Below are 23,607 nucleotides of genomic sequence, written 5' to 3'. Positions count from 1 at the left end.
ATCTATCCTATACTTCTATATCGGATATTTTATTCCACTTACTCCGCTACGTTGTTGCGCAGATTTCCTCAGAATTTCGATGCTTCGTTCCAATTCAGCCGTTACTACGTTATATGTATGCATCCTCTGAAAGAAGTAATTCCGCTACTTCGACATCTACATACTTCAACTTAAGCTTAAACCAGTCCATCAATCTATCATTCAAAACTTTTGGATTCTTACGCTGTTGTAGTTTTGTTGCTCTCTTTGCAGCATTTGCTACGTAACCTGTTCGAACGTTATTATTAACTTAAAATTTTACCACACCTTCTTATATCAGATCAGATCAGATCAACATATTTTAGTGATTTCCAGCAATTTTCATTAAAAGTTCAAAATTCATTTTGATTGTAAGTAGCAAAAATTAAAGTTCCTGCATGTTTTGTTTGTCTAACAAAATCGCCCAGAACAAATCGAATTCGTCCGAAATTAATAAGAAACCACCCTCGAAAGCAAATATTCCCCCCCCCCCCCCATCACCGAGATGTGACAGGCGAGCCATTTCAGGATGGTAACCCATGTGAGATAAAATTAGTCCCACCGCTGTTAATAGAACATTTAGAGAGATAGAGGAACACAGGTATAAACAGATAGACATAGATAGCCATTAAACAAGTACAGATCAACACATTCCGTCTGTTCCTTTAGCGTTATTTTCATTACTGCAACATACTTTATGTAAGCGGTATTGAACGAGCTGAATAACAGTAAGAATATAGTGAATTTGTGAAGAGAAAGAAAATCGACGCACCGGCTAACGTGAAGATCTTACTAACCCAAACAGTTCGACTGGCCGACTATTTTTGGTGAGTATGGAGCATACAATTTTTTCCCTCAAGGTATCCTTGCCCGAGATATGAGTCTAACAAGATAGATTTAAAATCGAATTTTTCGTTGTTGTTTTCTAAATGGTGCATTAAACGGAATCGTCAAGGTCGAAGGCTTAGAGCTTAGGTTAAAGCTATCTAACGGTACGAAAGTGTAAAAAGCTTTGTGAACTTTCATTTTGGGCGTACGAAGAGCAGCAAGTGTAGCACGTGCACCAAAGCTCGAGGAACTTTATTCAACGTATTCTACGTTTAACAGAGAATCTAAGTTTTATAAAGTGTTTTCTAAAAACAATCAAAGATTGTAATAATAGTAAATAAAAATAATAACACCTCAAATAAAGCCACACAAAACTAGGCTTTGAGCTATTATTAGGCTTACCTGTAACCAGTTGATAAAATTCAAAAAGTTACATATTTATTTTCAGCAAATTAACCTATCCCTACGATCGTCCCGAGGTAACGTTTGGTTGACTAAGCTTGAAAAAATAGTACCTATTACGTTACGATTGTGATCTTACCTTCCCCCGATACATTAGCTACCCATAAAAGATAATCGATAGAGCAGAATGATTTGAATTCGCGTTATGAGCGAGGTCAGATTTTGAGAAAAATACGAATAGGAACGGCAATACACGTAGGAGCAAGAGAAGATTGAATTTGGACATTTCCGCAAAAGCGAGCAAGCGTATCACATATTATATAAAAGCGCCCTATTCATTGTGGTGTCCTGCATATTTACTTAATTCTAGGACAACATTATTGTTAGCAACTTGTTGAGCCTTAAACACCTAATTAGATCCCCATCTGGGGCACGTTATCAATATGTACTGTGCTGTACTATTTCGTTGCGTCATACCTGTCACTGCGTAACAGATTACAGACAGTTCTGTGCTTTCGTCAAAAGCCTCGAGATAATATTGCCGCTCCTCAGAACGATCCGGCGTAATTTGTCCAGATCAACATAATAGAAACGATGACACGCATGATCACACCATTACTATATTTATTTTAAGAATTTTACCAAACGTATAGGCGAAGCATATGTACGTTCCTTCCATTCTCAAGTGTTCGATGAATTATGGGTTTCCGTTGCCCATGCCTCGTAGAAAGACGAGTCCATGTGACAAAACAAACCAGCCCGTCAATAATGTGCGGAACGTCAACTACATTTGCGCCGATATACATAGACCAACACACAGTTCTACTTGTAAAGGTCAGGTAGCTGCGTCGCGAGTGTACAGTTAGGGGAGTCTTCAAAAAATATCGCTCCGTATTCGCTTGTTAGTTGTCGCCATCATTGGATTCAATACACAGGAACTGTCAAGCAGCTCTTTCATTTAGTCAACAATCATTCGTCCATAGATCTGAATAAATCAGTTACTCATCAATTATCAATTTAATCCAACCAATATTAATGCTTGTTACATTCGATCGCGTCTTGGATAAGCTTTCTGTACACCTTTCGTAGCCCATGGCAGAACTCTAGGTGGTCACTATACTTGAAATCGACGACGGGTTCAAGTCGGAGTTTGAGGCCAAGTGTTCCTTCCAGACTCCAGCGGATGATGTCGTTCTGTAGGTGACGCACAATCGCCGCACAAATGTAAACAATGTGGTCGGTACCGTATACGATGGAAATGGCTAAGAGTGTTGCAATCTCATCCATGTTCAATACGTTCCAGAATGCCTGTCCAACCCAAAAACTGACAACGTTTCTTATAAGGTAGTTTGCCCGACGCAATGCGAAGTACACTTGCGGAAACTCCTTAAAAATAATAAGCTCGAAGGCCTGACATGTCGTCGCAGCCACAAGCACATCGCCGGAGTAACCCGGGAAATCTACAAAGGGAAACGACACGAAGTGAGAACCGGACTCGATCAATCGAGACTGCAACATCAACGTACGTCCAACATTACCCCGACACAGAAGGAACAGCGAGGCTAACCAAAAGTCGAACGTTCGATGTGACCCAGTAATTGCCACTGCGTTAGCCTGTACCTGTGCCCAGGCCATATTGAGATCCTTATTGGTCTTGTCGATTAGCTGTAAATACTTGTTGTACGTAAGGAGTAGCTGCAGCCCAATATTTTCATCATTTAACGGAAGCACATCTACGTGACGAATTTCTTGTTCTGGAACAAGCGAAAATAGTTCTTCAAACTGAAACCGGTTAAATTTTCCCTGGCCTTGAATCAGTTCATCGAAATATCTCAGATTAATACTCATGTCTTTATTCATTCTACAAGTACGCGCTATAGAGATAATTGCTTTTCTGGCGGGCTTCAGTTGACCTGAAGCGTTGAAGCCCGATATAAGCCGTTCAGAATGTCCACCTACAAGAGTCACGCGAGATATTAACGAATCGACATGATTCGAGACTTCGTCAGCGACATATTGGTCCTGGTCACCGATATGGTTTAGCAGTTCATGCCGAAGCGCTTCAATGAGTCGAAAACGCTTCTGGATGTAAATAAACGAAGGCAGTGAGGAGCAGATGACAGACAAAACCGTTAGCGACATGATCAGTTGGTCTTCGGTTAGACGCTTATTGGCTGGCAACAACAAGACGTCCCGAAACAGATTTCGATCAATGACCGAGTTTTCGACTACACACTCTAGAATGATTTCTACGTTTCGACATGGGGCATAAATGCAAAGGAGCGCTTCTAGACGGGCATCGTCACTCGCATGACGTTTCCATATGTGCATACCTACTTTATCTAGGATCACGGTCAACTGTGTCGGAGGGACGAAATCAATAAAATTCGTTATCATTAGAGTTTCGGAGACGCGGCCCTCAAAACGACACAGATCATTGAGAATACGCGGGGCATTCTGTTCGAGAACGCCCCGACGCCACAAGGCTCGACCAATACTTGTGAGGGACATCCGTACTACAAAACCTCGTGGGAGCACCGTGTCCAGTGAGAGCACGTCCAGTACCAGCGAAGCCACGTTTGATAGATGATAATGTAACAGAAAGAGAGGATGAGCCACGATGTGTGAGCACGCCTGGACGGTTTTCCGGAGACCGAGGTAAAACACAGGCGTACTCAGGCTCACGTGGACATTGTTCAGGGTGAAACTTGAACGAAACACCTGAAATAGGTTCTCTGATCCAATGTGGTCCTTAATGAATGACTGCACAACTACGTGACGACTGGACGGACTTTTGACGAGTGTCAGAAGAAAGCTAGTTGCCCAATCGAACTGCTCGAGATGTGTATCTGTTTGAACTTTGCGCGGAAACAAGCCGACACTCAGGTGAATAAGTTCGCACAAGTGGTTCACCGTCAGAAAAGGACTAACAGCGGATACTGTCTGGAGGTACAGGTCCTTTAGGCTTGGATCGGGCTGAAATTGAAACACGATCTTGACACAGTTGATTAATACCGTGAACCACGAGTTGGCGTGGTCGGTACCGACAGCTAGATCAATTACTTGCCGGCCCTCTTCGTAACGAAGAAAGTGCAGCAAAACGCAACACGAGTACAAAAGAACGGTTTTCTGAGCGCGATCGTCTGCTATACGCGACACGGCAATCCGTAGAAACAGCGATTTGGCGCGAATTTCTGCCATAACTACTGCCCGTACAGGGGCAGCTGCCAGCCATCCCTGTAACCACCCAGCCGTAGGATCTACCCCCGCTAGCAGCGTCCACACTCGATCGTCAGCTAAGCCCTCCAACGTCGTTCGAACAAACGCAGCCACTATATGAGTCGGCGTTCGCAGCCACCGGTGAGCAATGCACTCTTTGTGGTAGTCGTTAATGCAGTCGAGAAGATATATCGCCTGACGGAGCCGATCAACGTTGCTTATTTCTTTGCCGCGACAAACGAGATTGCAGACGGCGCCCAGTAGACTCGAATATGCAGTAAGGCTCGTCCTGTCATCACTGGAGCAGATCATCGCCCGGTAGATGCAAGTGACTTCAGATCGTATCAGTGAATTATCGATGAAGAGACACGATTTCAGCAACTTTTCCAACATACCCCATTCCTCAGATCGAATAAAATTTTCAGCGTTCGATGCTCTGGCGAGCATGTCCAAACCCTGTAGCTTTGATATGTTATCGTCGTTTACCAACAGTTCGCAAACGTGAAGAATCTCAACATCACCAAACACTATGACGGTGTCCGTCGTTGAGACGCTCGAAATCGAACCGATTGAAGTTAAACTATGATCATCCTTCGCGTCGGCGATAACCATATCGACGGAAAATCGACGAGTTAAATGATCCGGTCTGATCGATCTTGCTGACGACGGTGGAAGTATTCGGCTATAACCGTTAAACCGTGAATTGCAGTTATAATCCGCGTCAACTGTAGCCAATATGTAGCGCCGCCGAAAACGGCGCCAGGTGTCCGACGGCGCAAGCCGTTCTAGAAGCTCATCGAGGCCGCTAGCTGAAGTGCGGCGTTCGACAAGTCGCTCGATGTCTCGACCGACCTCACTTTCGATGGCTCGTTTCAGTCTTTCCATTTTGACGGCGCTGATGACAATGGGATTTTCGTCCTCGCTGTAGCCGTCACCTCATAGTAGTTCCACACGTCTGATTATAAGAGTTGCCTTTCTAAACAGTTACTCACAGTACCTGTAGAACCCGCTTCGGGACACTGTCTTTTGTCCTATTCTCCTAGTCGACGCTGCCTGACCTAGGCTACTTCGAAAAAGGCCACTACTTACTTTCGTACACGTTAAAGTAGTCGACATTGTTAACGTTAATATTAACTGTTGATTCTCAATTGTGTCCGACCACTTCGACCCCATTACTAATCGCCTACAGTAAAAGACAGCTGTCATTTTAAGGCCGGCTTGTCGGATGGCTATAGCAACACAGAAAGTCACGTTGACATCCCTCAGTCTGTGCCTGCAAGCAAACGACACCTGCGAGTTGTGCGGCGCTGTGGTGCTCTGTGCACGCTCTGGGTTACCATAGCGACCCTAGGAGACCGTCGGTCGCGTTGAACGAACCCGTACGAGCAGACCGCAGGACTCTCCATAGCAAGCGGATCAGGCTAGTTTGCCAACAGCGGGTAGAAAAGAGGGCAGGGGCAACGGCGAGGATGAACTCATGAGCCCAGGGAATCGGGCCAGGTTGACCTGATCGGAGCACCCGAACAAGATTCAGGTCAGAGGAATGTCGGACAGCGGACAATGGCCCCTGCTTCACAAATAGGCAATCGAGATGAAGTGGAGACACAAGGTTCGCCTTTATCGCAGAACGTGATCGCGCTGGTTTTAGCTAATGACCCCCTGATGACAAAAACAAAAAAAAAAAACGCCATGCTGTCGTGTTTTAACATTTCGGCTCCAGCGATACGATGGGCATGAGAAGAATATAAAACTAATGCATAGTAATATTCCATCTGACATATATATAATTAGCTATTGGAGAGTTGTTAAGTCATACATAATTGACAAATAAAACGACGAAAGAAGTTGGTAGTTTACAAGGCTACATTCCAGCTTCCTATATCTAACAAATCAAAATATGATTATTAGAAGTTATTATTTATGTATTATGTATGTGAATTATGTATTATTCAGGTATATTGTATTAAATATATATTATGTATCATCTAAATATAGGTAAATTTTGTTTCTAGTACTTTGTTTTAGCGAAGTGTTTAGACAGCTAGACCGTCACAGCTGGACTATTTTTAGGATAACTGCTTCAGAATGATTAACTAATGAAATTAAAAATAGAAAGAGGTAGCTTTTGAAGAAGGCCATCTTAAAATTTTGTTTGTTATGTATAAACTAAAAAGATCGCACCTTTCCTATATTGTAGGTCTATTATAATATTCAGTGGATATTGGAACCTGATTTATGCCAACATTGCTTACAACAATCATTACATTAATTATAGCTCAGATTGCCATCAATTACGATGAGTTAAATCAATAATGTTTAGAGTAAATCTAATAGCTTTTTCATAAATTTAAGATTTTCCTAAACTTAGCTATACTTAGACTTTTCCTAATATCCTTATGTTCCTAAAAAATCACAATTATATAATCACTATTTTTTTCTATACTAAATATATGATGATGACTATTATTATTATTGTAATTATCCTTTATTCAACTTACAGACAGAGGTGTATATATAGGGTAAGGTGGGGCTGTGTACATAGCACCGTATTTTTTTAGAAAAAAAAAACGTTCATTTTAAATTGTACGATTATACAACATTTAGGTGTATTTAAATGCACCCGGGCCAAAAAATTTAGTGCAACCTGTGAAATCGAATTTTCGTTGTGACCTAATCTCAAAAAATGAAATACCTCTGCGCGCACCACATCATACAATAGTCTTTGCTATATTTTAAAGGTAAGCTAAAAGCAAGCCACGTTTTTTTGGAATAATCACGTTGAGTTGTATTACATGATCCCTCAGGGGTCTATAGGGAGTTCTGCATATCAAGCATATGCGGAACCATGCGCCGTTGACGCTAATTGGATAGAGAAGTTGCCGAAAGTAAACTGCTTTAGATTACACAACTTCGTAGGAATGAGTATATATGTGCATGTCGAAATAAGTCAAAATATCATTATTAAGTTAGAGGAATGTATCTTCCGTCATTGTTCGTGATTCCTTCCTTAATTTTTATCAAATTATGCACGCCGTCTTGCGGGCTCGAAATGTTCTAACCACGTTTTTTATCGGGAAAGTTGAAAATTCGGAGAGTGCAACAAATATTTCTATGTGAAATCCAGAAGAACTGCTTTGACAACGTTTGCCGTAAGTAACTTCATGGTGTCATGCAGCAGGATGACCTGACTCGGTTTATCGGGTCTTTCCTCTTGGACAGCCTGGTGGACCCGATGCATCTGAATCAAATAAGCATCCCGATCAGGTGCCTGACCCGTAGAAGGCAACTGCTAGCGAGTAAAGCCTTCGCAGTCCCGCTTAACGCGAAGCATAATTTTTTCGCACGATCTGGTTGAACTTCGAATCTGGTGCACCTACTAATAGTTCCGTACCTACTGACGCGTTGCTTATAATTGCTCCGAAAAATGTTCTAAGGACCATATTGGCATAGCACATTTTTGTAAATAAAACAATTTCGTCATTGAACATATCGAATCTCGGATGAGCATGGCCAATGATTAAAATCCAATCTACGAACAGTAATTGTTTTCGCCAGAGCAATACTGCTACCACGACGATAGCTATACAGATTTCAATCCGATTAAGTTAATCTTGAAAAGCACTATGAATATCTTTCGCTGTCCTATTGAAATACATACAATGACCCAGTTGAATTGTAAGCTGGTGGATGCGCCACACTCTGAGCCATTCCCAAGTCGATCTCAAACAACGCAGTACAACTCTGTGGACCTTTGCTATACCTTTCGACCTGCCTAATTGAACGGTAAATTCGAAAACAGCTCCAGCTTTTGTAGCCATAACCGCAGAGCATTTTGGAGAGACAAGGAGGCCTACTGGATTGAAGAACTTTTAAAACGCGTTCCTTACAATGCATATAGTGATTGAGAAAAAGGATCTATAAGCCACGTAATATTGGTACTTATTTGTAAAGTCGGGATAAACGTAATTAGATGATAATAGAATAATTCGTTCAAACGACACAACTGAAATATTCTAAGAGGAACTATTTAATAATAATTATGATATTTAATAAAAATAGCACAAAAGCACAGACCCTTCGTGAACCATAGCGTAAGCTGCTCGAAACACGGACAATCCGTTTTTTTCCTATGGACAAGATCTCTAATACACTCTCAACACGGCGGGTTCTTTTTTGTCGAATACGAGCGACCAGCGTGATGACTGCTCGCACGTCTCCCCGATCATCTACTTCAGCTGGAATCTACGAAAGCTAGAACTGTACTTGCGTCCTTCAGCCGCCCAGAGGCATTTTGCAAGTTCTTCTTCACTCCATTCGCTTTACAAGCTACAGCAATTGATTTGGAGCATTACGACAAGGGAAAACGGAATATCCCTTTGGCACTTACAGGTCAGAAGGCGTACCAGAAGACTGAATTCCAGGCAAAATCTCCTCGATAGGTAGATATATCTTAGATACATCAGAATTCGAACCTGCGTGTCATTGTCTAGACGTCACCAATACTAAACAAATTGATATTTTCGTCTAAAGTGAGCTGACTGACCAGTAATACATTATCAGCTATAACAGTCAGGCTTCTCGCTGCTATTAATACCAACTTCTGCTCGACACGGTGATAAAGCAAACTTTTAGAAGTTTGAAATCTATCAAGTACATTCGTCTACCTTTTATAAGTTCGCTGTATGAGAAAAAAACAGACAGATACGTTGTCAACTTTCAACACAATGCAACTGCGCTATTACAACGTCTGACATTTATTTTGCAGTTTTTTCTTTATTGTTGTCACATTTATGAATGATATTTGTATATCCGGTATGCTTCTTTGCCTGGCTTCAACATTATCGGTGGATAATGTTACGTGTTTATATGTCTCTCTATTATATATATATATATATATATATTTACATTGAGAGATAATACATCCTCGTCGAGTTTTGGCGGTCTTGCTTGCCGATATATAGTTAATTAAGGTCGTATTTACACATTGAATAACAAGGGGGCCTAGCCCGCCAGTCTCACAGAGACCAGAACTACCTTGAATGAATCGAAAATGTACATGGTTACTATTGTTAGTAGGACTAGCATTACGCCTTCTTGTATCAATAGTGCTGTTGTTGTTATCATGAAAATATATCAATTAAGAGAGGAGTTTTTGTCCTAGATACATATGTTAGAACGTAAATGTTACATCGCAGTACAAGCTGAGAATCGGGTACGGACAGACCTTAGCAAACAGTTGTTTAATGCAAAAAAATCGTTGCAAATTATGACGGCTGCAAAACCTTCTACTCTGGCGAGCCCCAAACCAGGAACAGGTCATGGGGGCCCGATCGTTCGAACAGAGGTGACACACTCCGGATATGTGGACAACTTTTAACAAATTACGAGAACTCAAACCGATAGCCTCGTTACGGCGAAGAGAAACACTAGTTTTCGCTCGATCAAGAAAAGGCGAAAAACCGCCCCTGAGACCCCCATTCGGTCTCATCGCTGCTAACGTTTGTATGACTGTATCCTTTGCGCTGCTGTTACTACTGATTTTAATCTCATTACGTTTTTACATTACGCATTATTATATTAAGGTTCTCATAGCGAGTACATTTGTGACTACAAGCATTTGCTCAAAGCGAACCGTTGCATGTCGCTCGACGCTGACACCGGCGAAAAGCGGCAACATATATTTAATGGGCTATTATTAATGACTATCTTGTTTCTTGTGCCTGTCTTCGCGAAACGAGATTTTAGTCCAGGGGAACTACGGGACACTCTTGTCCCCCCGCTACCTGTGCGTCCGTTTGCTTTGTCACGGGCGAGCCACCACTTCGATATTCATCTGTCCGTGTGTTCATACACAAAGGGGCATCCTGCTTTGCGTCCTATCCATCTCACGCATGCTTCATCGCACCTATACATTCGCACGGGCTATATTGTTAGAATACGGTTGGCGTAACCATTGTCGCAAGGCGTTTACCTACCTAATCTGTGTGTTACGTGCACACACTTGCAAAATTTCTTATTAAAAATTTATTATTTACCGACTTTTTCTATCAATCGTTAGTGATCGAGCAAAGCTCTCATATCGATATTAATGATGAATACACTTAAGGGTATTAGAAAATACTTGCGCCGATAGCATCGCTTGTTTAGGTCGCTTTGAAGTATATCTGACATAGGTCTAGCAGGATCATGGCAAGAAGCTACCTTCAGCGCACAAGCTGCGCGTTTCGCGGTCGATCAACAAGCATTTCCCTTCGCTCGATCTATCCCATCGTCGCCCGCTGATGCGGACGTTCAGTCACCTGTACCTCCGTTAGTAGCTATTGACATTTGTGTATGAGTAGTTAGTCTGATAGAAACATACTGTGCTGTCGCTAGTAGTATCTTTGGGAAAATCTCCTGTCTTCTATCATGAATCGTTATATATTATCGTCGAAAAAATACTCTCGTCGTACTCCCACAGAACACAAAAATACATATTGCACGTTTAGCGTTGCAACAAGCCGATTCATTCATAAGGTCGAACCCCTCTTCCAGGAAACGCGATTTTTATGGAAACGTAATGTCGTTCAAAAACACTTGTATTCAAAATACCATATACGTATTTATATGTTGTGTGAAGGATATTGGTGCAGAGCTAACTCAGAATTCCTTAGGGCACTGAGCCTGCAGGTTGTAGCAACAATAATTAATTAGAGTGCCTGTTTTATTACGCCAACGCTCGTCTGAGCAAGAGATCGTGCGCAAATGTGCCAAGCAGCGCGGCAGGCGTTACTTGCAAGTCCCTAGTTTTTGTCGTAAACGCTGCTAAAAAAATCTTTCAAAATCAATCCTGATTAGTCGTACGTTTGCCTAAATCGTATGCGGACCGAAATTTTTCACAAGCAATTATCTTCAGTGGATTGATAAAAGACGTCGGGAAAGCACGTGCGTCATATACGAATAATATACAATATGAGAAGCTGCTTTGTTTTTGTCCATGATAAGGTCTCATTTAGAAGGATAACAATAACGACGCGCTCGTATGTCTGCTCAACCCATCAACGCAAAAAGATGTATATATATATATATGAGGTTGAAACTTGCGAAAGCTCGACGCGCCTGTGTTTACTCTGCTTCTCACATGGAGAAGCATAGCTATTCTCGTACAGTTATTCGTACTGTGTTATATACGACTGAGCTAGGTAAAATGTTACTAGTCGTAATATGCTTATGGACTGCCTTTATGTACATGTACATGTACATGCGCAGATAGTGTCCACGGTCTCCGCTAAGTGCCTATAACCAATGTGCTACTCGATATATTCACGTATTGTCGACGTCTAACTTCTATTAAACGTTTTCGATTGATGCACAGGTAAAGGCCGTTTTTCAGTGCCTGTTTACTGACTCCCATTTAATATATGGCATTTTTCTTTGCCCAATAACCCCCTCGTCATCACTTTGTGCCGAGGAAGATAATAGAATTTTACATCAGGTTCGTCGAACTCAACAATAGGTACTTCTGGTGACAAAGAAAACGATCCTTTTAGACTCTTAGCCGGCTCTTACCAAGAAAAAGGCTAACAAAAAGACTCGGAGCCGTTGCAGCTTGCACTACGATGGCTCTGTGGCTGGTATTACTACACAGAATACGCGACTTGCCAAGCTCAAGGACGATATCGTTGACTGAAAGAGGTACTGGATTTGTTCTACCTACAGTTTATACTGAGAAAAACTAAAAGAATGCAATATAAAGCGAGTGATTTTGAAACTATTTTTGTTTGCCGTTCGATATATTTATATCTTAAGGTTTTTAAAGAAGTTTGTGATAACCAATGGTTATCAACGTTTTGTGACGGGTGCTCCTCAACAAACAAAGTACTAAAAAAGGAAACCAATGAACAGAAACACATTAAATTTGCACGAACCGAGTATACTATGGATCTAAGTGTTCGCCTCTCATTCTAAATAGGTGTAACGGTATCAAACATACAAGAGATTTTCGTCTTCGTCTTTTTCCTCGTGATCCCGATCTACCCGCAGTCAGTCCTCTCCACTTTTCTACCAATCTATTATAAACGTTGTACCTATACTACACGGCTCAATCACATGTGCCCGTTGGGCGCCCGTTGTTAGTGAACTTTTAAAATATAAAGATTCGTGCTCGTTTGATGGTTAAAAACTATGCGAAAATGCCCATACGTTTTGCTTTTTTCCACTAATCAGTTGATATAAAGCGATAAAGTTTATCATAAAACGAGAGGTCGCAAATAAGACGAGATTGATTCTTTACCACGAGATCGTATGTACGGCATGTAATCGACATGCTCGATCTCAAAGGTTAGGTCGCCAGACAGCCTGGCAGTTGCAGATCGCTTTACTAATAGTTTCCTTCTGTATTGTCCTCCATTTCTTGCTCGCTCCCTACTAAGCGGCAGCCAACCGTCTGACAAAAAATTTCGAAGTTCTTGAAATCCATAATTACAACGACATTTTAAGCTTTTTTTTTCTCGAATAGAGTACTTTTCGGCTTGTTCCGGACCTTTACTGGCTTCGTAGCGGTTTACCATTGCCGTTATACGCACGTGCCTTATTTATATACCAAACGAAGCAGCAGTATACAGATTATGTGAACGGGTTTCTCGCTAAAACACATACAGATTATGCGGGCTTCGTTTTTCTTTGTACGGGTTCCTTCCACTTCAGGTTAAAAACGTTGTATTTGAATATCATGATAAATAGCCCCATAAATCAGCTTGCCAGTCACTGGTGCTTGAAACCGTTAGAGACAATCTGTTTCGGGTGCCACCAATGCCGGTGCTAGCATCACACAATATACAGGAAAGAACGTATCATTCGTGCCCTCTGTGCTTCAAGACTAGATTACTGTGGTGTTGACACGTTTAAAATACGCGGGCCGTCGATGTATTGTTACTTGTGATAATTTTTATACATCGTATGTTTAGCAAGAATGGTTATCGTATTCTAGTACAATGACAATAATGATTATAACTTTTGCTACTGATGACGACGATTCTTAGCGACACCTAATGGATTTGTCTCAGGTACACTATCTGCTTTTAGCATACAGCTGATTATAGTATATACAGCATACGTGGCTTTGTTGGAGGACTTTCTTCTTTCTTTGGAGGGCTAATGTTGGCTTGACAGACCCTAAAATTATAAAGGCTGCTTTCTGAATTGTACGCAGTCTTATTTCTGCGCAGTGTGACCATTCGGCCTTCAGAAAAGGGCCTGTTCAGGACCGCCCTGTTGCATCGGTTGGTCGTGGCGAGCTGCAACGTTCACTGCGGGCGACGACGCTGTTGCCTCCATTAGCGTTGAAGTCATGGTCGATAGTTGAACACCAGATTGTACCTGGATTGATGCTGATGCGAAATTATCCGGATTGATGATGCGGATCAATTCGCTCTCCGGAAGCATCGACATTGACTGTAGCTGGCAGTCCATCTGCTGAGTTACCACTACCTGCTGGACAAATGAAAGAAGTTTGTAGAAGCACGCTAAGAATGATCAGCATGAGATATATACACAGTTAGAGAATGAGAACGGGTAGTGACATAATTGCCCTTAAGGTACGAGATTCATCATTTTACATCTGCGATATACATATACATGACTTTTGCAAACTGTCAAATCTTTGCCCCACATAATATGTCGAATTGCACGTTCTTATTATTTGCCAAAAGGCAGAGTTATCATCTTCCGCCACCTTTTTGTTGTATTTCTAACCTGCTGTTGCGGAGGAGCTTGGTTAGGAACAGCCTGCTGCAAGACGTGTTGTTGGTGCATCTTTTGGACCGCGTTTCGGTTTGACGTCTGTAGGGAGTTCGCCTGCTTCGCGGGGTGACTCAATGACGTATCCATTGTGATCATAGGCCCGTTGGCCTTTTGCATCTCGCCCGCGTTTGCCAATGGCTGGTTGAACAGAGGCTGACCACTTTGCGTCCCATTCGGGATTACAGCTTGCCCTCCATTGACTACGGCTTGCTGTGGAGCCGCTTGTGAGCTCCCAGCCGTTGCTGGGAAAGCTATTCCAGTTGTGGTGAATAATTGGTTAGCTAAACTCACATTACTGACAGCCTGCGACTCACTCACTTGAACCTGTACAGGTGAAACAAATTGGTCCATATCCATTTTCTGGCTAGCAGGTATGCCCAGTGTCCCGGCTGATGACGGCCTAAACCCGTGCTGTAGTTGACCGGTATTGACGGTACCGCCACCTGGGCTGTGGTGTTGAATCGTACCCGGGGACCCGCCATTTTGTGTAACGGAGGATGCCGTATGACCTCCTGGTGTCAACGCTGACTGCAAATTGTTCATCGAATGATCAGTAAAATTTTGACCGGCTGGGGATTGTTGCATAGTACCGTTAGTTATCGGCGACGCAAGCCTCATTTGATGGTTAACTGGCGAAACTACAGGACCTGGCTGAACAACAACGTTGGCTTGCTGGAGTTGTTGCTGTTGTGACTGAACAAAAACTGATGAATGTGATTGCTGCTGTTGCTGTTGACCATTCGTAGCTGGGCTCGTCCCATTCGAACAGGCAGTGGCCGATGTCACGGGACTATCCACATTCATTGGAATCTCCGGAGGCGCAAACGACTGGCAGTCCATAGGCGTCACGGTCGAAACCCCTGTAACAGGTCCTCCGGCGCCAGCTCCCGTAAACTGATTCGTCACCGCCAACTGGCTGAACACGTCTCCAAATGATGGAGTTGGCTGGGGTACACTGGCTACCTGTTGTACAGGTTGAGACCCTGGGGCAGGCGGACTTCCGTTTGACGGCGGTCCACCCGATGGCTGTTGACCTGGAAATGATGGAGGTGTCTGCATCGAGCTTGTTGAGAATTGACTATGGGGTGAACTAGATGCATCGGCAGGTGGCGGCTGGAACGGAGAGCTCCCCGCAGCGCCACTCTGCACGGAGCTTGTCGAAGATGGGGTACTGGCAAAATTGGGAAACCCATTGTTTTGTTGGGCTTGACTTTGTGTTCGCATCGGGGATCCGGTCATTTGGTTTTGTGCAGTCGAGAAAGCTTCTGCAAAATGCTGTTGCTGCTGTTGTTGAGAAGATTTCTGCTCTGCTGACCCGTTCGCGGCTGAAGCGACTGTATTCCCGAACGATGGCTGTACTTGGGAAACATGTTGGAGCAGCTCCCTGGTACCGGCGAAATTTGTCCCTATAGAAGTAACGTTCGAGGAGAATGAGTTCATGAATGTCACAGGGGTGGATGGCACGATATCTTGCTGCGCCGGTTGCTGTTGTTGCTGTGACTGTTGCTGCTGCTGTTGTTGTTGTTTTTGTTGTTCGTGTTGTTGACTAGCGGCCAAAAATTCCGAGACAATGTTTGTCTGTTGCGAACCAGGGCTTTGGCCACCAGGACTATCCTCCGTTGCCATCGCCGTTGGCTGGCACAACATTGGTTGAACAACATTGCTAGAAGGTGGACCGGGACTCATCTGAACGTTGTCCGAACTTGCTGATGGAGATTCAAGCGAAAGATGGTCGGAATGAGGATGGTCCTGAAGGAGAACCTTTTGCTTCTTTGTGTGTAGGTCTTCTGTGGCTTCTTCGACCTTTTGAGCGCTAGCTGCCAGGGATGTCGCAATGTGCTGGATAGCAGCTTGGTCGGTAGCTGACATCGGCTGTTTAGTGTCAGCCCACACAGCCTAAAAGAATAGACAATTCGCCGGGTGATTTCTAATTCGAAGGCACACACACGTTTTACAAAAATATTCAGTATCTGCTCAAAAGCAATTATCCATCGTTCTGTAACTGGTTTGATAGCAGCAAATACTGCAGCTCGACTTACAGGTGCGAACATAAAAAATCCAGAAGAGAAAGTTTTCTTTTCCGCTTTCCATTAACTACGGATCGTAGTTAATGTTAAAAAGTTAATGTTAAAGACGTAGTTAATTTTTAAAATATCACATCAAAAGGAGAACTATAGTTAGACTGTTGAAATACGAAGTGTTTCCACTTTAAGCGTTCTTGAATAACTAACCTGCTGCATGTCTGGCGGAGAAGAATGAACGGAGGCCCAACTTGTATGGGTCTGAACCGTGACGGGAGCAATTGTAGTTGATTCTGGTTCAGGCGAGGTGACAAAGTCGCCCACAATCATACCTCCATCGATCACTGCAATGGATATCGACTATGTCAGATTACTCGAAATCACTTCTTGAGGCAACGGTTTTTTAGCATGCATCAGCTTGGAATCCTTAGCAGATCGCTAATAGTCTTAATAGACCCATAAAATAGGATTAAGTGTGATAAATAGAAAACCTACGGCTTAGACACAAAAACACTCCCTATTAAAACACGGAAAAAGTGATTCTTATTAGCGATCAAGGGCAAAGCGCCGAAAAAGTGCCACACATAAGACTTTGATAATAGTATCTTCTAGGGCAAAACTTCTCGTGTAATGCATTACAATACAGATTTGTTATCATCACTTATTTGGAAGTCCATAAGCAAGCAGGGTTTGGAAATGCCTAGTACATATCCTACTCCTAACCTGGCTTGATATCCTCTGTTGAGATCTTTCTCTTAATTCCGTTGTCGCCCAAAGCGCATCCCGCTATAGAGGGCGTCGTAGTCACCTCACATGGACTAGCGGATCCTACTGATTCAGGAGAAGCGAACGTCAAATTGTTTGTCGGGCTCGCCGCTGCCACCACTCGTCCCAAGGATTCCGACGCCGCCACGACTCCCTGAAGAGGCGCGGATACCTGGTGGTTCGCACCACCAGTCAAAAGGCTTAGGACCGCTTGAGCCTGCCCTGTACCTGCCGGAACCACGACAAACTGAATCGTTGGCGAAGGCGTCGTAGTGGAACCGGAAGCGGCAGAACTGACTGTGTTTACCGTGTCTACTGATCCGGTTGATGCGCCCGGCATCACAGGGATCTGCAGTATGGTCGGTGCACTGCTAATCGTCGCCGCGCTCGCAGCGCTTCCTGAAGCAGTCGAATTTTCTGTGACGAAGAAGCGGGTTCAGAAAAACAAAATGCTCGTATGAGTAACCGTCAAAGCTGAGTAAAATTTAATTGACGTGCCCGGCGTAATACGAGCGTTTCATTATAGTGTACCCCTGATGGTCGAACTAAACACTGGAACGATGGTTGGGTACATGGAAGATTAAAAAAATTGCTTACCTTGTTTTGGACAACCAAGCATCGAATTTGCTGTCTGAAGTTGAGTGGCAGTGCCCTTTTCTGATGGCTGAGACTGCTGTTGCTGCTGCTGTTGTTGTTGCTGTTGTGGTGTTTGTTGAGCAGACGACTGTGTAACAGATTGCTGAGCAAGTTGTGATGTCGACTGTATTTGGCAAGAGGGCAAACTTTGGCCGGTCGCTCCGCATAGGCCAACGCAACTGTTTCCATCGAGCGGCATATAGACAAATGATGATGGGTCGGAACAGCGGCCTCCGCTTGTTATAACCATTTCCACACTGACAGGCTTGCTGATATCCAGATGGGAATAAGGGGGTATCCGGCAAACCAGGTGGGTCTGCAAATCGGGATTCAATTCCACCCAGACACCGTGGCAGATACTTAAATTTATTAGACGAAAGGATAGGGGATGTCATATGCTATATGCACTTAATATCAGTTAGGTAACAAAGGTAAAACCCAAAACTAATTGAAACAGGAGATAGCTGAGTAGCTTCGAATCTTTAATTCTTGTATAAACACTGTTGCAAGGACTATTCTGGTGATAGTACTGTCCATATTCTAATGCTGTTGATCTTGCTCGACGACTTATAGGAAGTCTCCTTATAGGAAGGAAGACCCTTACCGCCTGCAGGTATTCTTTTTCCGGAGTAATGCTACTTTGCCACGTGACCCTGCCGTCCGCACCCACCTGTAACAATAGAGAAATTCATAAAACTTGTACTTTATATTAATGAGCTCTACAATGAGTTAATGAGCCCTAGATGAAATTCAAAAAATGAACTCCTTGCCGAAGATCTAAAAATCTTGTATTAGTTATGTTGGTTTACGGGAGCCCTTTGGCCGCAGTTAGTTCTGAGTTGGTATATAATACTTTTTTCTGTTGTTTACTTGTTGAGTTCAAAAACGTTGTTTTTCTATTTTAAATAATATATTGCACATAAAATATCTATTTGGAACTTGGATAGGATCCAGTCTACGAAGAGCCTTTGTCGAGGCACAATGTCGAAGCGCGGTTTTCAAAACGAAAGCCCACCGTTGATAGATTTCCAGCTGTTAACAAGTTCGACATTGATGTTCGGTCTTTGCCAACTTAAATTTTCAAAAAAACAGAGAGGTGCAATGGCTCACCCGAGGTCGCCCTTTTGCGTGGTTGGCCTCAACTTTGCTACTGTTCCATGAGTCGAGGCAAATTCGAATTTGAAGCTGTTTCCACGCTTCGACTCGGGGGAATGCCTATAAGGGAAACAGCGGGGCTGGGGTGGATATTTCCAAACAAAGACAAACGGCAGAGACGAATAACGAGGATCGAAAATCAAGAAAATACCAGGGGAAAACAAGCCAAAAAACGGCCACAAAATTCAACCCTTTCCTTGGTCTCCTGTGAGTGGTAACATTTTTTAGCTTCAAGAAAATCAAAAGAAAAACATTGAAACTTCTTAGAACTAATTATTACTTGTGTATAGTAATAATATGCAAATAACTGGCAAATAAAGCAATCGAATTATTGTACAATATCCGAATGTACAATGCTTACGTAAATAACGATGTTTTTTAATTCACCAGAAAACAAGAAAGTTATCGAACCTTTGCACAAAGGAAATTTTCAACAGTTATTTGTTGTTTTCATTGTCTTTCTAGGATTTGGACAGTGGCGACAAAGTACTTCTTATATCACAGAAAAAAAACCCCCAAGAGCAAATTGGAAGTGCGCCTACTCATTCTTGGGTTAAAAAGTCTTCTGACATTATATATTTACTACAGCCTTGTTTAGCCCACCCTCAAGCCTCTATTTTTTGTTTTCGACTATAGAAGTATTTACCTTACACACACAGCCCCAGATTGATCTGTCTCGACCACCGTAATATCAACGTCTGCAAATGTCCAACAACGACAGAGTCTCCTGTTGTAACAGGGGCGAACAGCAAAAAATGTTGTATTTGTCGAAAATTCGTGAGAAAAAGGGAGACAATTGAAGGCTGTCTATGAAGTATTCCTGTGGCAGCCTTCTGGGTTTCTTTTGTTGTTGTTGTTGTTGTTTATTTTTTTTTTCATTTTTGTCTGCACTCGAGCAATTCGCCTGTGGGTCTTTGGTTTTTTTTTTAATATGGCCAACTTTAGTTAGCTTGGTGCTCTCGTCCAAAAAACAGTCCATATTTATCTCCCGAATCTCACCCACTTTTTTGCCTTGTCAACACAAAGACAAAATCCTGTCAAGGTGAATTATAGCAACAAGTTTAGTCAATCGCGTGGAGCAAATATTTTACTAAGTTGGTTAAGAATTACCTCACGGAGGACAACTTTGGTGTCTTTAAGGAAGTTCTTCCCGATAATGAACAATTCTGTATCTGGTGTTCCTCCGTCGCACGGCGCCGCACGTAATGACTTCTTGCAAATTTCAGGCGCACCAGGAGGTTGAGCTAAATAGGAAAATAGATAAAAAAGAAAAATTATGTTTTTAAGAAGCACATCGCAGTTTGAGCCTATTGATTATTTTTCCTCATATTTTGATTGTTATTATTATTATTATCATCAGCATCTAAATATCTATGATAGATATGTAAGCTAATTGTCTTTATGATTGGCAGTATGTCGTAATTTGTCATTGGAATTAACGCAAAAAATGATATCGTTGATAGCGGGAATACGCACTACAAAGTATAGGCGCTGAAGACGTTTGAAGCGTTTCTCCACTGTCAAGAATCACTCTGAAGACAAGACGACAACGAGTGCTCCTCTTCTTACTGCAAACAAGACGAGAAAAGAACATGACTTAGTAACTGGCCTAATTGACAAAATCTAATTAATCGACTATGTCAAATAAGTTCCGTTTGAAATTTATGCCGGTATAATTATTCAGGCCTCTTTTGCATTTTATTAAAAACTGTTAGATTATATAACCTAGTCTGTCTTTGCTTCTCGTACCAGAATGGTCCTGCTTAGTCGTTTCTAATACTTGATTTTTGAATTAGTCAGCCAACTTCATTTTCTAAGTTGTAGGTGTGTATACCTGGATGTAGCGTTCTCAGCGAGGGCTGATAAAGGCAATAGATTTCCGTAACGTGCCAAGCGCTTTTCCACATCCACGTTCCGCTCCTGCAGAAAAATCAACAATAGATGTCTACAACCATACCCTCATGAGAGGATTTCCATATATCACTTTTTCTATTATTACTTATTATTAGTCTTAATATAGAGGACGAGGGCGAAGTTTCTTGACATATATGTATATTTATATATAGATGTAGAACTGCCTCATCACGTGTTGTTATTATGATTATTATGAGAAAAACCAACATTTTACCAACCGTTCCACCTTCCAAAACGAGGAAGAGTTTCCGGAACAGAGAAAACATTTGTTTAACTTACTTTGAGAATGCCGACACAATCTATTGCCAGTTCCCGGCAGGAGGCTGAGAGCTGGCCAGCTGCGGCCGTTTGCTGTGGTATTGCGACTTGGATGACCGTGGTTCCATCAATACGTAGCTCCTCACATGGACTTGCATTCTTGCCACAAACCTAAGGGTAAAGGAACTGATTGAACCGAAGTGTAGGTACCGCAAATTGCCCACTGGTTTAAGACTTTTCGTGCGATAGGGACGTTTTTTTCTACTTATAGAGAAGTAAAGAAAAATGAAAATACAACCAAACGCTAGTTTTTCATTACTCAACTTTGCTAGGCGACTGACCTCAAGAAATGGCGGCTCAGACAGATTAACAAACAAGTTAGATCAACAATATCGTGTTTTGCTACCATGGCTCATACCTTGCTGGCCTGATAAAACATATGAGGGACAGCTCGTCCCTGATCACTTCCGATAAATACTAACAGGCGTCCGCCTTGAGTTGTGCCAGAAATCTGAAATCAGCGAAGTATATTTTTCTTTCCATTAATCACGCCTGTCATGCAATTTGTATCACTAGACGTAAAGCCGTACTGATTAGCTTCCAGAAAAGTAGATGATTTAATATTTATTTCTATGTAGGCGTTTTTCGAAGCTCCAGATCTAGATCGCTCAATTACAAAATCGGTATCGATATTCAAATAAAGCACGCGGTGGAAAACGACCACCAAATAGGCATTATTACCGAATTAGCGCAATGGAAGATATAGGATAGCCTATTTATCAGTGTTCAACCATGTTAATGCTTTAGTGCCATTTGTTTACCTTTACTGTAGGAAAGGCGTTCCCTGTCCTGTCTTTCACAGCACCTCGGCTCCCTTCCGTCAGGTATCTGCCAACAGCGGACAGATTCTACTGAGTTAGATCTCATCTGGTTTCTCTAACGTCTTAACTAGACTCGTATTTGAAGCATTACTTAGTAGTCGATGGCGATCTTGAGCATTTATAAAATTCACGTCTAAAAATGCACATGTACCTGGCTCTATGTTGCTCTTCCGGCTGAATCGTGATCCGTAACTCAAGTCCACCTTTCAGCTTTGCTGGGTGAGCGGTGTACAAGGTGGGTAGCTGGTTCGTACTGACGGATTGTGCTAAAGCGTGGGCGATTGATGAGCGTGGGCCCGTAGCTGTGGACCAGATCAGGTCCGAAACAAATAGACATCAACGACAAGTTTACACATATTCAACTTGTAACCAATCGAGGTGTAGCTAATTAGAGGTAAAATTGTACTTCTTATTCATCGCAAAACCACTTCGACTTTGACATTTGACTTAGAGACAGGTATTTTACAGCTGTTTTGTAGAACCTTCTGGCATTTTCACTAGTTAGTACCATATACTGTCATGAGTCTACATATACTCTTTTATAAGCACATGTCATTGTTAAGGACTTATTGTTAAGCAATGGATGAAGCGTGGGAGATTGCACTATTTGAGGTATAATGGTTCCTCAGACTCCTGTGCACATACGCATCTAACACACATCCCTATGAACGTATACTTATAAGGGATTCGAACACCTTTGCCTAGGCTCTCTCGCTCTCTCTTATACAAACCGGCGAACTGGTGTGTCCTTCCAATAGGCTGACCCGCGCCTACTCTATTCGCCCTGAGAGTTCCACCAATTGGACCTGGTCGGTGCATCATTGCCAACTGCTTCTGCCTGCTGGACATTGCCGCTGCAGCTACTAACACCTAAAACAACAACGAAAAGCTGGAATAACTTAATTTTCAGCTTCGACATAGCTTAGTGTGTGACGTAGTGGCCTTATTAGAGACACATTGTAGTCTAGGTTCGAATCCGGGCAGAGACATGCTTCATTTCGAACTGGAAGCCCCCTGCTTGACGAAGTGCCTAACGGCAATACCGGATATAAAATTCGAAACATAGAGGGCTGTACCTATAAAGGAGATACAAGCGAAATGGCCTGGAGTTAAGGAAATCGACCTTATTCTGAGAATGAATGACACAGTTTTTCTGCGCTGGAACTGCAAACATTACCATTCCAAATAGAAAACAAAGCTAATGTTAGGCTCTCCTGCGTGAATTCGCCAACCTATAATTTTCTCATATATGTGAAATTTCGCTCGAACCTTTTTCTTGGCGATTAATCGATTGTTGTGCTGTTGTTGCAGAACCGCGAGACTGGGTGTAAGCCGTGGCCTAGCAGGAGGTCCACCCGTGGTCGACGCGGCCGCTCCTACTGCACCTGCAGACACAGCTGTAGTGTCATCAACAGATACGCCGGCAGCTTTCGCCCCCGGAGAATGATTTCCAGTTTGTTGTTGTTGTTGTTTCTGCTGCTGATTCACCTCCCTGACCCCAAAAATTTGCAAAACACGTTAAGTATTGTTGACGTCATGTACTTATGGTGATAGGTAATTGTCCTTCATCTTATTTTAGTTCTTGCCTACGGTCTTGGATAATGCTGGAGAGTGAATTTATTGGCACAACTTCGAAAAACAAAGGGCTGAATCCTGCATCAACGTTTACTGACAACTGGAAATTGTGGCTACATTTTAACCGGTTGATTCAACTCAAACCTTTTCAATTC

At 42.6% G+C, this 23,607-nt stretch overlaps 2 protein-coding genes across 2 annotated transcripts in view; both read right to left on the bottom strand.

Moving 5' to 3' along the window:
• Nucleotides 1–1,845: 1,845 nt before the first annotated feature.
• On the bottom strand, nucleotides 1,846–6,354 carry LOC111253454 (uncharacterized). Its single transcript, XM_022812833.2, has one exon. The coding sequence runs from the start codon at nucleotides 5,350–5,352 to the stop codon at nucleotides 2,281–2,283; it is 3,072 nt and encodes a 1,023-aa protein (XP_022668568.1). The 5' UTR covers nucleotides 5,353–6,354; the 3' UTR covers nucleotides 1,846–2,280.
• Nucleotides 6,355–9,173: 2,819 nt separating this feature from the next.
• The window catches only part of NFAT (nuclear factor of activated T cells 3), a 44,781-nt gene continuing 30,347 nt past the window's right edge, over nucleotides 9,174–23,607 (bottom strand). Inside the window, exons 7-22 of the mRNA XM_022810189.2 lie at nucleotides 23,147–23,369; nucleotides 22,609–22,747; nucleotides 22,029–22,179; nucleotides 21,818–21,884; nucleotides 21,415–21,507; nucleotides 21,018–21,167; nucleotides 20,659–20,744; nucleotides 20,301–20,392; nucleotides 19,935–20,068; nucleotides 18,780–18,884; nucleotides 18,274–18,339; nucleotides 17,631–17,985; nucleotides 16,992–17,450; nucleotides 16,479–16,612; nucleotides 14,200–16,143; nucleotides 9,174–13,938 (exon numbers count right to left, since the gene is read on the bottom strand). Coding sequence (XP_022665924.1) covers nucleotides 13,690–13,938; nucleotides 14,200–16,143; nucleotides 16,479–16,612; nucleotides 16,992–17,450; nucleotides 17,631–17,985; nucleotides 18,274–18,339; nucleotides 18,780–18,884; nucleotides 19,935–20,068; nucleotides 20,301–20,392; nucleotides 20,659–20,744; nucleotides 21,018–21,167; nucleotides 21,415–21,507; nucleotides 21,818–21,884; nucleotides 22,029–22,179; nucleotides 22,609–22,747; nucleotides 23,147–23,369 — 4,447 coding nt within the window. The 3' untranslated portion in view covers nucleotides 9,174–13,689. The remainder of the gene's footprint in view (nucleotides 13,939–14,199; nucleotides 16,144–16,478; nucleotides 16,613–16,991; nucleotides 17,451–17,630; nucleotides 17,986–18,273; nucleotides 18,340–18,779; nucleotides 18,885–19,934; nucleotides 20,069–20,300; nucleotides 20,393–20,658; nucleotides 20,745–21,017; nucleotides 21,168–21,414; nucleotides 21,508–21,817; nucleotides 21,885–22,028; nucleotides 22,180–22,608; nucleotides 22,748–23,146; nucleotides 23,370–23,607) is intronic.

The sequence above is a fragment of the Varroa destructor genome, unplaced genomic scaffold (genome assembly GCF_002443255.2).
Source record: "Varroa destructor unplaced genomic scaffold, Vdes_3.0 BEIS01000006.1, whole genome shotgun sequence".
NCBI lineage: Eukaryota > Metazoa > Arthropoda > Arachnida > Mesostigmata > Varroidae > Varroa > Varroa destructor.
The sequence above is the reverse complement of the archived record's forward strand: the minus strand, read 5'-3'. Positions and strand labels throughout refer to the sequence as shown.

Excerpts from the sequence above, each read along its gene's own strand:
- LOC111253454 (XM_022812833.2), bottom strand. The coding sequence starts at position 5,352 with ATGGAAAGACTGAAACGAGCCATCGAAAGTGAGGTCGGTCGAGACATC.